The sequence below is a fragment of the Colobus angolensis genome, unplaced genomic scaffold (genome assembly GCF_000951035.1).
Source record: "Colobus angolensis palliatus isolate OR3802 unplaced genomic scaffold, Cang.pa_1.0 Scaffold586, whole genome shotgun sequence".
In the NCBI taxonomy this organism is placed as follows: Eukaryota; Metazoa; Chordata; class Mammalia; order Primates; family Cercopithecidae; genus Colobus; species Colobus angolensis.
The window spans coordinates 45,377-61,528 of NW_012119443.1; the positions used below are offsets into that span (position 1 = coordinate 45,377).

Consider the following 16,152-nt stretch of genomic DNA (forward strand, 5'->3'; position numbering starts at 1 on the left):
ATGAAATGATGAAGAAGACTTGTTTTAGAGCAACAGGGAGAGGTGTGGAAAAATCTCCTTGATTCTTCCCCTGACTCCAAGGCCGGGCAGTGTGGCAGTATCCCGACAGTGTCCTAGCACCGTTCTGATATGCTGGATGAGGAGCAGTCACAAAGGGCATTGCCTGAGGGAGGGGTTGTGGCGGGAGCTGGAGCGGGGCTGATCGGAGTGACTGACAGAGGGTCTGGCTACAGGGAGCAGAGTCTGCCCTCACTCTGATGCCAAAAGTGGGCTGCGGGCAGCAGTGCACAGGAGGGCGTGTCTCCCAATAAAATAACAGCCCAGCTTTTAGGAATCACCTTCTCCCTCCTGCCCTTCATGGTAACTCAGGGAGACAGGAACCTGCTTGCCTTTCTTTCTGCGGTGGTAGGCTTGTGCCATTCCTGTGACTTAATTGCATCCTTACCTTCAATAGGAATGTTTTTGGCTAAGGTACAGATCTGGTTGATCTTTTTCTCGGGAAGACAGGCTTTCTGCCAGAAAGAATATTTCTCAGATTTTAGAGAAACAAGTACAACACGCAAACAGAAATCAGCCTGGTAAGACAGCATTCTCTGAGCGTCTCAGCTCATTTGTCTTGCTCTCCGAGCATAAGATTCTTAGCTATGATAGCCAAGCATCTACTCACAACAAATCTGGAGACTGTGTTCAACCCAGGGATTACCAGGAGGCCCCACACCTCGCTGGATGAGCTGTGTGGCCTGGGTCTCCTCAGGAAGGGGCTCAAGTTCAGACTTTTGATTTTATCTGTTAACAATATTTTGCATTCAGTCTCAGCTACACATATTATTTCAAGAGGATCACATTTATCTTACAACTTATACTGGACTGCACCATTGTACTGTGCACACTATGTAATATCTTCAATTTTGGGCTGGGTGCGGTGGCTCATGCCTGTAATCCCAGCACTTTGGGAGGCCTAGATCAACAGATCACCTGAGGTCAGGTGTTCGAGACCAGCCTGGCCAACATGGCAAAACCTTGTCTCTACTAAAAGTAAAAAAATTAGCCTGGCGTGGTGGGCACCTGTAATCCCAGCTATTCAGGGGACTGAGGCAGGAGAATTGCTTGAACCCTGGAGGTGGAGGTTGCAGTGAGCCGAGATTGCCCCACTGCACTCCAGCCTGGGCGACAAGACCAAGACTCCTTCTCTAAATAAATAAATAAATACATTAATTAATTAATTCTGCAATTTGTGAATTAGACTGTCTAATTCACAAATTGCAGAATTTATTTATTCACTATTGTACATTACTGTATAGTATAGATAACTATACAGTATTCTTTCTATTAAATTTCTGTTTGTTTATTGTTAATGTAAAATTTACCTTAAAACTCACTGGGAACTTCCAGATGTAGACAAGGCCTGGGGCTTCTCTATCACTCTATGAGGTCTTTCTCTGCACATTTCTGCACATCCACATGGTGTAACTCCATGTAACCCACTGAGAGGAGGCATAAGGGGCTGCGAGGTGAGTCTGGTGTGCACTGTTAACTTGGGGTCCAAATGGCATGACTTGGAGCTATGGTAGTTTGCTTGGAGCTAGTTCATGCTGCTCTCTGCCCATTCCTTTTCTTCATCCTCAGTATGCCATGTGGAGTCATTTTCGTCTCTTTTTGGCAGCAGGAATTTCTGAATTGAATTTGAGCTAGAAATTCATGTCTTATTAGTTAAAAACATTGATTCCAAATTGCTTGTGCAGAAGAGCATTAAACATTTCTTCCCCAGCTTCTTCAGCTTGTGCTGGGGAGAGTAGAGGAGACAGACAGACATGCTTGTCTAACCACTCCCCGGAAATTTCATGTGCCCAACTTTTATCCTTGGTACAATGACTAGGATTGCTTCTGAACTGAGTTCCAATGAACAATGAATGGGATTAAAATTGTGTTACACAGGGGTTGTTATTATCATAAATATTATTTCATCAATATTATGTATATTACAATGGGATGAAGGAGATATAATAACTCAATTTTCTCTCTATGTAAGGAGTAAAAATACAATGCTACATTTTATGCTAAGGGAGGAAATGAATGACAAATTTTGTATAAATGAAATTGCTAATGACCGATCTTGAGTAAAATAGAGGCATTATGGGAAATGAATTGTATTTCTAGGTAAACATACATACTTACACAGAAAGCATCATTATCCAAATTTGGTAGCCATTTGAATTTAAATAATCTAATTTTCAGAAATATATTTACCTTACGATAGGTAATACATTGTACAAGGCCCTGTATGCAATCCTAAAGACCTGGGATTCAAATTAGGAAGCGGTATCTCTTCCTACAATTTCAGTTTATAATGTACTTACCTATAAAAATTTATCTGCCAGAATATACTATCCAAAGAGGATCGAGTGCTAACATATTCATTTCGGTATATTTGAATATGACTTTTTGGAATTTAAGTAAATCTGGAGAAAATCTTTGGGAGTCCAACCATTTTTTTTTTTTTTTGAGACAGGGTCTCACTCTGTGGCCCAGGCTGGAGTGCAGTGGTGTGATCACGGCTCATTATAGCTTTGACCTCCTGGGCTCAAGTGATCTTCCCACCTCAACCTCTTGAGTAGCTGCAACCACAGGTGTGCACCACCGTGCCTGGCTAATCTTTGTATTTTTTGTAGAGATGGGGTCTTGCCATGTTGCCCAGGCTGGTCTCGAACTCCTGGGCTCAAGGGGTCGTCCTACCTCAGCCTCCCAAAGTGCTAGGATTATAGGCATGAGCTACTGCACCCAGCCCAGCCCACACTCTGCTTCTCAGGAAGACAGTCCCTGAGCATGCCTCAGTGGTGAGAACAGGGCATGGCCAAAGTCAGTAGGCAGAATCTTACAGTCCACTGGGTGAGCCTGGGTACCCTGGAGACCTTGCTATGGCACCAGCTTACAAGAAAGACTGTCTCTGTGGGAGAAAAGCTTATGTCTGCTTACTTGTGGAGACAAACAAGAAGGGAATTCTGATAACAGATACATATAGCACCTTGGCTTTCAAATCAATCCAGTGATAAGTTTAAATATGTAATTTGGTGATGAGTTCAAGCATCTTTTCACATTATTTTCAGTTATATTACCGTTATAATGTATGTAACTGAAAACAAAATTTGCAATGGCATCGTTTCGTACAACTGAAGATGTACCTACCCTATAACCTAGTAATCCCAATTCCAAATATTTAGCATAGACAAACATTTTCTTCAAGTGTACAAGGAGACATGCATACATATTTGTTGCAATATTGTTAGTAAATAATGTTGCAAAAATTTGGAAACAACCAAAATGTCTGTCAGTAAAGGAATCTATAAAGGAACTGTGTGGTCTGTCTGCACTGTGGAGTACTGTGGAGAAGTTAGACAAAAATACCTAGTCCTTTATGTGTAGACAAGGAACAACATAGAAAATATGTAGTGGAAGGGAAAAGGGAAGTTTTAACAACCATATAACATTTGATAGCATTTTTTTTAAATTTAAAAGCACAAAATATTTTAAATTTGCCCATATATTAGGTTTATTTTCATGTATAGACAGTTTTTGACTTACAATGGTGCAACTTATGATTTTTGACTTTATCATGTTAAGTGGTTGCAATTTTGATGTAATGTACAATAGTGAATAAACTGCATGAGATAGTCAACATTTATTATAAAATAGGGTATGTGTTAGATAATTTTGCCCAACTGCAGGCTAATGCAAGTGTTCTGAGCATGTTTAAGGTAGGCTAGGCTAAGCTATGATGTTGGTAGTTCAGTTGTATTAAATGCATTTTTGACTTGCAATGTTTTCAACTTACAGTGGATTTATAAGGTCATAACCCCATCATAAGTCGAGAAGTATCTGTATGTGTTTACATTTCATCTTGTATTTATCCACATACATAGAAATGTATGTCTGAAGAGGAGTGTCAAATACATGAGTGGTTACATCTGGTGTGGGAGGCAAAGCTAAAATTAAGATGGTGTTTAAAAGATGTTCATTTTATCTACAATGTGTTTTTATATATAATTTACGTAGTAAAAATACGTGAAATTATGAGTAGAAGCAACTATATCAAGGTATAAATATTAACAGTAGTTAATTCTGGATGTAGATAGTAAGGATTATTATTTTCTCATTTGTACTTTTCTGAATTTTTCAGAAATGTCAAAGCCTATGGTTTATCTTTTTATATTTGCTCCCTTCTTGTATTGTTGGAATCCCATTTTGGGAGAATTATTAGGACTATTGTTTAATACAAGAGGAAAGTCCTTTCTATAACTATTAATTTTTTAGCTTCTGTTTTAAGAGAAACCAGTGGTTTCCAGGGTATTTGGGTCTACATAACTTACTGTCTTATATGTTTATAGGGAGGATCTCATATAAATTACAGTTTCTTTTACCAATAGAGTATAGACATACTAAACAGCAATGCATGATATATACGCAGTGCATTCCATTTAGCAAGCAGGTATAGTCACTGAGTTATTTAATAACTTTAATTGAAAATAATAGCTCCTATAAAATTTTGCTCATTTTGGCAAAGTCTAGAGAAAGATAAAGTGATCCATGATAGATTTTAAAGTACTCTTATAAAGTTTTGTAAGTCAAGTATTCTAAGACAGAACAACTTTTTATGGTGGTAAAGAGTTTTGTTTTGAGAAATTAATGGAAGGGAAGTAAAGACAGTTTTTTGTTTTCATTTTATTCTATCACTGCCACTCTAGCATCCTATAAAATTTCCCTGATATACTTCTCCTTGGTCCTAACATTCCCAAGCAAATTACTTCATCTTTGTTCTATACTCCTTGCATTAGAGATAGAAATTCAGCTCAAATTAGTTTATCAAAATGACAGTTCCTGGTGTCAGGGATCTGGAAAGTCAAGGAGTAAATTTGGTCTCAGGCAATCCTGGGTCCAGGGTTTTGTTTCTTTCATTTGCTATTTTGACCCTGTGTGTTTCCTGGGCTTTATTTCCAGGCTGGCGCTTTCTAGTGTGGACAATATGAGTTAGTGGCCCTAGATGCTCATTTTCCTTAGAGCTCTGAACCCCAGAGACAGAACATGACTGTTTTATTCAGCAGCCACGTCAATGCTTAAAACACCTCCAGCTGGCCTTGCTTGGGTCATATGTTCCCCATGGAAGAAACAGTGTGTCCGTGGAGATGCTGCCCCCAGTTAACCACCCTGTTCTGGGCAGGAAGAGGCCCCTGCTTGACGTCTTTATCATAATGACATGGAGTGGGGAGACTCATTCTCCAGCTGATAGAGGGGCTCTAGGCAGAGCAGTCCCTAAGCCTTCCAAGTGTGCATGGCATTTGTTTGATCCTCTGTTGCATCACAAACACTATATGTCCTAGTCCTGTAATAACTTGCTTGTCATCCCCCCACTGAACTATCTGGCTCAGGAGCAGGGATCCTATCTTGCTTATCTTTGCATCCTTATTACTTAACATGATAGGTGGCACGTAGCTGACACTCAATTATTCACATGCTGAATAAAAAAGATGTGAATTCGTGAAAGAGAATGTTGGTTGTGGAGTAACGTCTCTCTCAAACTGATTCTTCTGTTGATTTAATACTTCATGGAAGGCCATTGTACTCCTGTACTGTGAAGAAAAATTAAGTAATTAATAATTTTAGGTAAATTCACACAGTGGTGTTGAGTTCAGTCGTTATGTGACATCTAATACATCGATTATTTTCCAAACTAAATATACTCAATTGACATGCTGCCATGTATAGAATTTGTTTTACTGGCATACAAATAAAACCTAAAATAAATGGTGTAACTATCTTTAACGCTTTGCAGAGCTCTATAAGTAGCCACATTTGTCTGGCATCCTGTGACAAGCATATGGCCCCAGAGATGCAAAATTTTCTGTAAACAGTGCACCTCCCTCATGATTAGTGTATGGTGTGCACTAGTTCTGTCTTAATTAGATTTAGTCCTTTTGTATTGTATGTTTGATCGTAAAAGGAGATTTAACTTTCAAGCTTCTGGAAATAATGGCAGAACACAGTCACCATATTGTAATCGTTCTTCACCTTTTTATGTTCCCAGAGACTTGAGGTTTAACAGAATAAGAGAAATTCCAGAGAATGCCTTCAAGAAACTCAAGAATTTGAACACTCTGTGAGTACTTATTGCTTATCTGTAAGGTTCTTAAAATTATTTGCTGGTTGGATTGCAATTTACCATGAAAGTCATTCTGAGTGTCAAGAACAGCTAGTAGAAGAATGACACCTTGTAGATGTCTTATAACTGGGAAAATTCTGCTGCTTCTTTATACTGCCTATGTTTTTATAACCTTTTGAACGTGGAAGAGATTCTTATTTATCCAATTTGTTTATTTTCTATTGGTTTAGAAAAGCTTCATGAGAAGAAGAAATAGAGAGAAGGAGGGGTTAAATAACTGGTCTATGAGTCCCATGGCAAGAAAGCAACAGAAATGAAATTAAAATTCACAACTTCCTAACTGTAAAGCACAAGGTCTACTCAGTATGCTACTAGGCCTTCTTATTTGTGATACTCTAAAATAAAGAAAAACTTGAGAATCATGTAGAGATGCTGTTTTATGATAGTTTTTAAATGAAAAAAAATCACATAGAGAAAAAATGACAACTTTAGGGTTAAGCACCGATAAACGTTTCCAAGTTAAAAAGCATTTATTTTATTCACTCAACAGTATCTTTTATCTATTGTGGGCTACCAGGTGGCTGGTTTTGTATTTGGATCCAAATGCACATGCCCCTGCTATGATAGAACTGATGGTCTGACATTGTGGGGCAGTCAGGTAGCCAACACCCAGCTGTAATATGTCTGTAATAAAAAAACCTCTATGTATAGTAAGTGCTATAAGGAGAAGAGACCTATGAGAGGTGATGACCGGAGGTTCAATGTGTAAAATCTTCCTATGCTGCATTTAGATTAATCCACTGAGTGAACACGCTGAGAGTTAAGAATGTTCAGTGAGGCTAGACTCATGTGGGGGTGTTTGTCTTTTTGTCATAATATTCTCATGATAGAGTTAGCAATTTTATCAACTTGGAGGAACTCACCATATTCAGTTCAAGCTAGCCCTTCTAACTTTAGAGCTGAGATCATAACTTTACACTTGTGTTTCTCCCATCTGGTTTCTTTCCAGTAACTGATGCTGGAACACACATATTTTTATCACAGTATCTCTGTTTGGGATGATGTAAGAACATAAGAAAGTAAGGACTGCAGGGTTTATTCTTTGTTTTAAAATAAAGCAATGATTATCAAAGTGCAATTACAAAAACATTTCCTGGAGTGCCTGTGGACATGCAAATTCCCGGCCCTCTTTCCCAGGGATCCTAATTTAGGACTTCTCAGGATGGGCCCAAAGATCTGCATTTGATTATTATTGCTTTTTTCTTTGAGACAGAGCCTTACTCTGTTGCCCAGGCTGGAGTGCAGTGGCTCGATCTTGGCTCACTGCAACCTCCACCTCCCAGGTTCAAGCAATTCTCCTGCCTCAGCCTTCTGAGTTGCTGGGATTACAGGTGCCTGCCACCACACCCGGCTAATTTTTGTATTTTTAATAGAGACGGGGTTTTGCCATGTTGGCCAGGATGGTCTCAATCTGCTGACCTCGTGATCCAGCCGCCTTGGCCTCCCAAAATGTTGAAATTATAGGCATGAGACACCGTGCCCAGTCTATTGAGTATCTTCTAATGAGTATTTCTGGGGTGTCCAATAGTTGAATAGCACCATCAATGAAGCCTTTCACCAATGTCTACTGAAACATGTATATGATAGATAACCAAATATTTTATTCATTGATTAAATGGTGAATATGATAAAATGTTTTCAAATATTTTCATTAGAGATAGTTGCCATTTAAAAAATTCAAGGAGTGTGACAAACTGATAAAATCTATTGGGGTTTGGCCACATTTTGGAGTTACAGTACACAATTATTGATGAACATTAATTATTGATGAACAATCCACCTCTTCACTTGGCAGAAACCATGGATAATATTAATTTGTTTCTAAATCTTTTTTATTAGAAAACCATAATAGAATAGTAATTATGCTGTTAATTGTAAGCCTCATTTTATACCAGTTGCTTTATATACATTATCTATATTCCTTTCTCTCATGCTTTGTGATAGGTGTTACTATGTTCATTTTACAGATGAGGAAATTGAGGTTCCTGGCTGTAACATAATTTACCCAAATTGAGGCAGATAGAAAGGATCAGAGTCAGGGTTCCACACAGTTTGAACTGTTAACTGCTGTGCTATATGGTTTTTCATGATAGCATTCAGAAGAGTACTTCCCTGGAATACAGATGGTAGATCATTTAAACAGTAAGTTGTGTGTACATGTGGTTGGTATGTGTGTGTGTGTTTGTGTGCGTGTGAGAGAGAGAGTCAGAGAAAGAGAGAGAGATTTCTGTCTGGAAAATGAGTTAAGCAATGAGACACCACTCCTGAGACTTCAGAGGAATTTCTGTTAGACTAGTTAAGTGAAGACCCAAAGGTCTTTACTAATTTATTGTAAAAGCAAAAGAAATAAGGACACATTTTTAAAAAATAAAGTTAAAATTTTCATGAAGAATATTAAAAATGTTGACCATATGGCTCTTATACCAACATAGCATCACAAAGCGAAATCAAGCATCTGGTGATTCTATTTCCTTGGGTTGCCTTTATAGTAAATTGCATAGAAACTCCACTGTTTTCTTACAATTTAAAAAAATGCCAACCACATTGCTTCTATATCGTAAAAGAGAGGGTTTTCTCAAAAAGAGTTGGCCTTTTTCTATTAAACAGAGCTTGCTAAGAGGTTTACTTAATAAAAAATCTGGAAATGTTATGTATTGCTGGAGCGTAAGTGTTAGAGGGTAAGATCAAGGATATGTTATCAGACCCTGAATTTCACCCACTGCAGCACAGCGAAGTGGTGCCTGGCAGAGCTCTGTGACTTGCCAGGGTGCCTCCGCCTTCCAGTTTCTGGATGAAACTGATAAGAGTAATACATTTGGGAAACAGGCTCAAATTCAACTGTAGACAACACAATTATGCTTATAAAAAAGATGATTGAGCCCTAGAGGAACGGCAATAGCTAATAAATGCCAAGGACAAAAGGTTAGACTATACCACAAAAATAAAATAAATGCATGCCACTATTTAAATAGCAACAACAGAAATACGAAGATCTGATTCTAGGACTGACACACCTCACTCATCTGCATTCTGGAAGGAAGGCCTAATTGAAAAGCAAGGTGAAAAGAACCTTGAGAAGAATGTCAAATGGGAGGAGCTGGGGGGTAATTTCTGGTCCTTCCAATTGTTTTGTGAAGTGTAGCAAGTTATTTAACTCCTTAAACCTTAAGTTTACTAACGTTTCCTCTGACGTTTTATTTTGAAAATTTCAAAGCTACCCAAATCTCAAAAGAAGGGCGTGATAATTGCTGTGTATCTTTTACCTAAATTCACCAGTTAACATTTTGCCACATTAATGTTTCTGTCTCTCCCCACACTCATCTATGTCTATTTATTCTAATGTGGCCGAATCTCTTCCAAATACATATGCTACACTTTATTCCTAGGTAAGATATATAGCTATGGATGCAGTACGTAGAATGTTTAAATAAGTATCACATATAGTTAGTTAATGTATGTATTAATATTATTGTTAAATGGTGTTAAATTATATGTTCTATTTATTTCATGCTAGTAGATAAAATGCAATTGATTTTTGTATATTGATATTGTCTCTAGTGACCTTACTAAATTAAACCTCACTAATTCTACTCATTTGCTTATATCCTTTGGATTTTTGTAAGTACACTATCATGTCTTTTGGAAATAAAAAGTTTTCTTTTCCAGTCTGTATACAGTCTCAGGGGACGGCACGTGATATTAGTGGTAGTTTTTTGTGTAAAGCTTGTATTGAGAAGATAGTGGCATATGATGAGCTAGTGATCGATTTGTGACAAAACCACTGATAAGAGTTAGGTCATTTTGTCTTTGCTCTTACCGAATTCAAAAATAAATGCATTATTCTCACTTTTGCTGTTCAACAATCAGCCTTATCACTAGTGGCTAATAGACTAATTTATCTCCACAAATTTGGCACTGCAGCATAAATTGCACCGAACTTCACCAACATTGAGACCAATTCTTCTGCCTATTGACCCGATCTGATCCTAGATGTAGTTCTCTTAGGGCAATTTCCACAAGCAATAGGGCCTGGGCACTGAATACAGTGCTAGCTTATTGGACGATGGTCTTGGTAAGGCAATGTAAAAAGGACTCTGGCTGATCTCTTCCTAATAAATTTCTCTTATTATCCTACAAAACAAAATCACATCAGGAGAATCAAACCAAGTTAAATTGTCTTGTCTATTTTTCAAAATTTATTGTCGATCATGGCAGAAACAGCATGGGTGGCTATAGAGTGAATGAGAAGAATCAGGGCAGATCAGAGTAACTTCCAATTAGTAAATAGTTGACTTTAAAATCTACTGGAAGACTTATTTATTTATTTATTTATTTTTATCTATGCCTGTATATTGTTAAATTTTGAGTATTACTCTTAATCTCTTGACTTTGTCACTATTTTGCTCTATACAATAAAGGAGCATTTAAGATACAGTACTCCTATGGAATCAATTCAAAGGTGAATAACTGGATTTTTTTTATTTTTGAGACAAAGTCTTTCTCTGTTGTTGAGGCTGGAGTACAGTAGTGGATCTCAGTTCACTACAACCTCTGCCTCGGGGGTTTAAGAAATTCTCCTGCCTCAGCCTCCCAACTAGCTGGGATTACAGGCATGCACTACCACGCCTAGCCAATTATTTGTATTTTTAGTAGAGATGAGGTTTTACCATGTTGGCCAGGCTGGTCTCAAATTCCTGACCGCAGGTGATCCACCTGCCTCGGCCTCCCAAAGTGCTGAGATTACAGGCATGAACCACCATGCCTGGCCTGGATTTTCATTGTTCAAAGAATGTTTCATCTGTCAAACAGATCAATAATGAGAATTTTTCTAAAGTCAATAAAATGTTTAATCAAAAATAAAAGTAACATAAATACATAATTAAAAAGAAAGAAATAGCATTAATGTATGCACAATTTGCAATACTAAATATATTGCAGACTCCCCCTCGACTAGAAATATAAAATTAAAAATTATAAAAGGATTTTCTCTGTATTGTAAACATGTTATATGTGAGGTGTTGTGGTAGGTGCTTTACAATGACTAAATATGTGACCTTGAGTAAATTGTTTTACTCCTTGGATCACAGTTTCTTCACCTACAAAGTGAAGAGATTATGTCTTCTAGTAATAAACGTTTACCCAATTTCCAAAAGAATAAAAGATGTAGCTATAGGCAAGATTCAAAAGGAAAATTGTTATAATTACAGGTTAAAAAACACAGTATGTTTAATGGGAAAGTATCAAGTCTCATAACAGGTGTGTTATTTGCCAACTTTCCTCTTTCAAGCTCAAAAGGCTGTTTTCAGATTCATGAGAAAATGACAATTAAACCAAGGCTGGGGTCTATGTTGGTACTGCAACTACTGCTGTTTTTTCCCTTGAGCGTGTCTTGTCTGAAGGGCTGAAGACAGTTACCAGCCAAAGAGGTTTCTCTTTTCTTAAAGCATGCTGTTTGACATGGAAATTTTACTAGTTTTTCTTTAAAAATTCCTTAAAAGTTAATGATGAAATGTTTGCACCCATATTAATTATTTCATCCTCTTATTCATTGTTCTTCACTTATGTGTCCTGTTAGTAGAAGAAAAAGGAAAGTATGTAAGTAGGAAATGTATGAGCACTAAATCAAATTTGGAATTTCTACCCCTTTGTAATTTTTTATTATGTTGTTTAAAAGTGATTTTTGACATAGTTTTTAAGCATAGTAAAACATTTTAGTAAAAACACATGAAATCACTATAACAGTGTAAGTATAAACATAATGATAGCTTTTAGAATCTTCTACCTGGATGAGAGCTCAAGTTCTGACTTTCATTAGCTGTATGATATTAGTTTCCATATCTATAAAAGAGGATAATCATAGCTCATATAATTAATGTAATGATTAAACAAAATAATACATGTAAAATATAGTGTGAGGATGCAAAGAAGCTATATTAATTTTCCAGGGCTGCTGTAAAAAAAAATCACCAAAGCCTTGGTGTCTTAAACTAAAAGAAATGGATTCTCTCACAATACTAGAGACCAGAAGCCTGAAATGAAGGTGTGAGCAGGATTGTCTGCCCTCCAAAGGCTCTGGGAGAGAAACTTCTCCCTGCCTCTTTTAGTATCCAGGGCCTGCTGGTATTATTTGGTGTTTCTTGCCTTGAGGGCACATCCCTCCAATCTCTGCCTCTATCTCTCGCTAAGAATTGCTTTCTATTCAGTGTCTGTAGAGTCTCTTGCTTACATGGATAGTTGTGGTTGGATTAAGGGCCTACTCTGAATAATCCCCTGTCTTCAAGATCCTTAATTTAATCACATCCCTGAAGATTCCTTTTCCTTGTCAGATAAAATTTACAGATTCCAGGAAGTACAACCTGACATTTTTGGGTGGCCGTTATTCAGCCTACCACAGAAAGGTAAAAGTGTATTATCATTAGTTATGATTGGTGGTGGTAGTAATAGTAGCAATAAGAGTAATTATAGTAGTTGTACTGTAAGAGTAACATATATTTAGACACCCTAATTTTGAGCTGCAAAAAGAAGAATAAGGCATGAAAATATCTATACTTTATCTGACTTTGGAAACTAACACCATAAAAGGAAACATTATATGAAGCCCAAGACGTCATATCATCTAAGAATCAAATATTCAATATTTTACAGTGCTCTTCTTGATATTAAAAAATAGGCAAAAAATAAAAAGAAAGAAGCTAATATTGTTGAGTCCCTTCTCTGTGTCTAACTATAAATTCTAATAATAAATATTAAAAATAAAGTCAGTATTATGGAGACACTGTTGTAAATGTTCTTCATTTACTTGCTGATTTAATAAACCCCATGAAGCACTATCATGATCCTTATTTTATAGCGTAGGACACTGATACACAGAGAAGTCTGCTAACTTTGTCAGTCTTGCAGAAAAATGCAGTGATAGATCTTTCCTTGACACAGTGGCTCTGGCTACAAAGTTCATGCTCCTAGATAGTCTGTAATACTGCCCCTCATATACTACCATCTCTATGTGATTTCGGGAAATTTTAACTTCTGCATTGTAAAATGATGACTCACATTTTTCTACATTATGCAAATATAGAACCTGCTGTATTTTCCAAACGGCTTGCACAGTGCTCAGTGGAATGGTTTAGTTTTTTTCTGCCTCATTTTGGGGAACTCCCAGAACACACAGGTGAAGCTTTAGCAGCACAATTACCATCACTCACCTACTCTGAGAAGTTCTCTTCACCTTCATTTCCCCCTTGGTCTAACTTCTTGTCATGTGTTAGTATTTTGATACTGGCCAGAAATCGAGAGAGAAATTTCTGGGGTGGATGACAGGAAAACTTGGCTTATAAAAACTCTCTGATAGGCACATCCCAGATATTTCTTGGCTCTAAGGTGTGGGCTTTACTAATTGGGCCATGAAGTCTCCTTAGAGACTTCTTATGATTTTCCTTTGCCTCAATTTATGTTACTCTGAATTTATAGACCCTGTATAAGGGATGACACATCCTGGTTTCCAAAAGAAAGCTCCAAAATGGTGAAAACACCCAAGAGCATACATTTCTCTTAGAAGCACGTTGTAGCCTTTTTACAGCGTATCTATGTACTGAAGTACCAGTAGTAACAGACATTTGCACTCCCAGGCCATCGGCTCTCTCTTCACTCCTGCTGCATTGAATAAAAACCCATCCTGGCCCCTTTCCACAACCACCTGTGCCCTAGATCACTTCCCTTCTCTCCCAGGCAGTGGCAGATTCTTGCGATTGTCCCCTATCTCTCCTAATCATCAGTTTGTCATTTTCTTTTGTACTTTTCACACAAACATACTGACATTTAATAATTTCTGTAACATGAAGAAATAACTTCCTTTGATCTGACATCTCTCTCCCTCTCTCTTGCTATCTCTCTATTTTCCTGCTCCTCTTAGGAGCAAGGCTCCTAGAAGTGTTGTTATTTCTCCTTCTATCTGTGTGCTTTCCTCCCTTCCTCTCTTAAACCTGCCAGGCTCAGTCTGGAGCACCACCACACCACTGAAAGGCTGTCTCCCAGGTAACCGTCGACCGCCATGGGTGCCCCATCCCATGGGTATTCTTCAGTGCTTGTTTTGCTTGCCCAATCAGTAATATCTGAAACAGGGGTCAACTCCTCCTTTTTGAAATATTTTCCTTAATTGCACTTTGTTATCACTTGCATTAGTTGGCTACGGCTATCATAACAAAATGCCACAGACCAGGTGGCTTTAAAAACAGAAATGTGTTTTCTCACAGTCCTGGAGTATGGAAGTCCAAGATCATGGTGCCAGCAGGTCTGGTTTCTCCTGAGGCCTCTCTCCTTGGCGTGTAGATATCATCTCTCCCCGCATCCTCACTGGCCTTTTCTCTGCACACAGATATCCTGCTGTCTCTTCCTCTCCTTATAAGGACACAAGTGTTACTTGATCAAGGCCCTGTCCTTAAGACTTCACTTAACATTACTTCCTTCTTGAGGGGCTCTACCTGCAAATTTAGTCACATGAGGGGTTAGGGCATCAACATACATATTTCGGGAAACACAGTGCATCCCATAACACAGCCCTTTCCTCGGTATCCTCCTAACTCATTGCATGTCTCTTGTTTTCCTTTCCCTCTGTCTTTCCTCTTCTCAGTCTTTATGCTGCAGTGCCTCACAGCTCAGCATGCAGCCCTTTCCTTACGCTCCCCTTCGAGGTGAGCATGTCCAGCACCATGGTTTTAAACACTGGACCCTCCACATTTATGTTTTCACTATGACTTTGAACTTCAATTTCATATAACTGTGTGCACAACATCTGAGGCCTGTCAGCATCCCGAGCTCAGTATTTATAAAATCAAACTTTTGATTCATATATTTTACCAAATTTGCCCATCCTGTAAATTTCTCCATTTCAGGCTGTGTTACTTTTATTCTATCAGGTGGCCTGTTATGTTAAAGTCATTCTAATCTCCTCTCTTTACCTCAAACCCTACATCTATCAGCAAATCCACTTCGTTCTATCTTTAAACATACTTTAAATCTGATCTGTTCACCACCTCAGTGCTATCAGCAGTCATCTGGCTTCACTGCCTTTCACCTAAAGCCAAAGCTAATTAAATGGTCTCCCTGCCTCTTTTTACCCGCTCCTCAAGCAGCCGTGTGATCCTCTAAATAGATGTTATATCATCTCAATCATCTGCTCAACACCATCCGTTGACGGTATCATGGTTAATTTTAAATTAATTAGATTGCAGGATGCCCAGTTATGTGATTAGACATGATTTCTGAGTGTGTCTGTGAGGGCGTTTCTGGAAGAGCTAAGCATGAATTGGTGGCCTGAGGACAGCAGATGGCCCTCCCCAGTGTGGGTGGGTGCTATCCTATCCACTGAGGGCCTGCATAGAACAAAAAATCAGAGGGAGGAGGAATTTGCACTCTGCCTGAATGCTGAGCTGGGACATCCATCTTTTGCCCATGGCTCTCCTGGCTCTCAGGACTTCAAAACTGGAATCTGTACCATCAGCCGGCCAGCTCTCAGGCCTTCAGACTGTATCACAGGCTTTCCTGGGTCTTCAGTTTGCAGAGGGCAGATCATGGGACTTCTCGGCTTCCACAACCATGTGAGGCAATTCCTGTGTAAATCTTCTTTTTTATATCTCCATATATTTCCTATTGGCTCTGTTTCTCTGGAGAACCTTGACTGAAAAGTCTCTTCCACCTATGGATCCGTGTCCCGGCCATAACCTATGTGGCCCTCTACAATCAGCCTGGGGCACTTCTCTGACATGAGCTCCTAGACTCAGCCCCCTTCACACTGCTGCTGCTACTGTAGGCTTCTATTTTTTAAAAATATAAATATTGACGGAGTGCGGTGGCTCATGCCTGTAATCCCAGCACTTTGGGAGGCCGAGGTGGGCAGATCACGAGGTCAGGAGATAGAGACCATCCTGGCTAACATGGTGAAACAC

At 38.6% G+C, this 16,152-nt stretch overlaps 1 protein-coding gene across 1 annotated transcript in view; it reads left to right on the forward strand.

Moving 5' to 3' along the window:
• The window catches only part of PXDNL (peroxidasin-like), a 371,164-nt gene that overhangs the window by 186 nt on the left and 354,826 nt on the right, over positions 1 to 16,152 (forward strand). Inside the window, exon 2 of the mRNA XM_011962239.1 lies at positions 6,077 to 6,148. Within this exon, the coding sequence (XP_011817629.1) occupies positions 6,077 to 6,148 (72 nt within the window). The remainder of the gene's footprint in view (positions 1 to 6,076; positions 6,149 to 16,152) is intronic.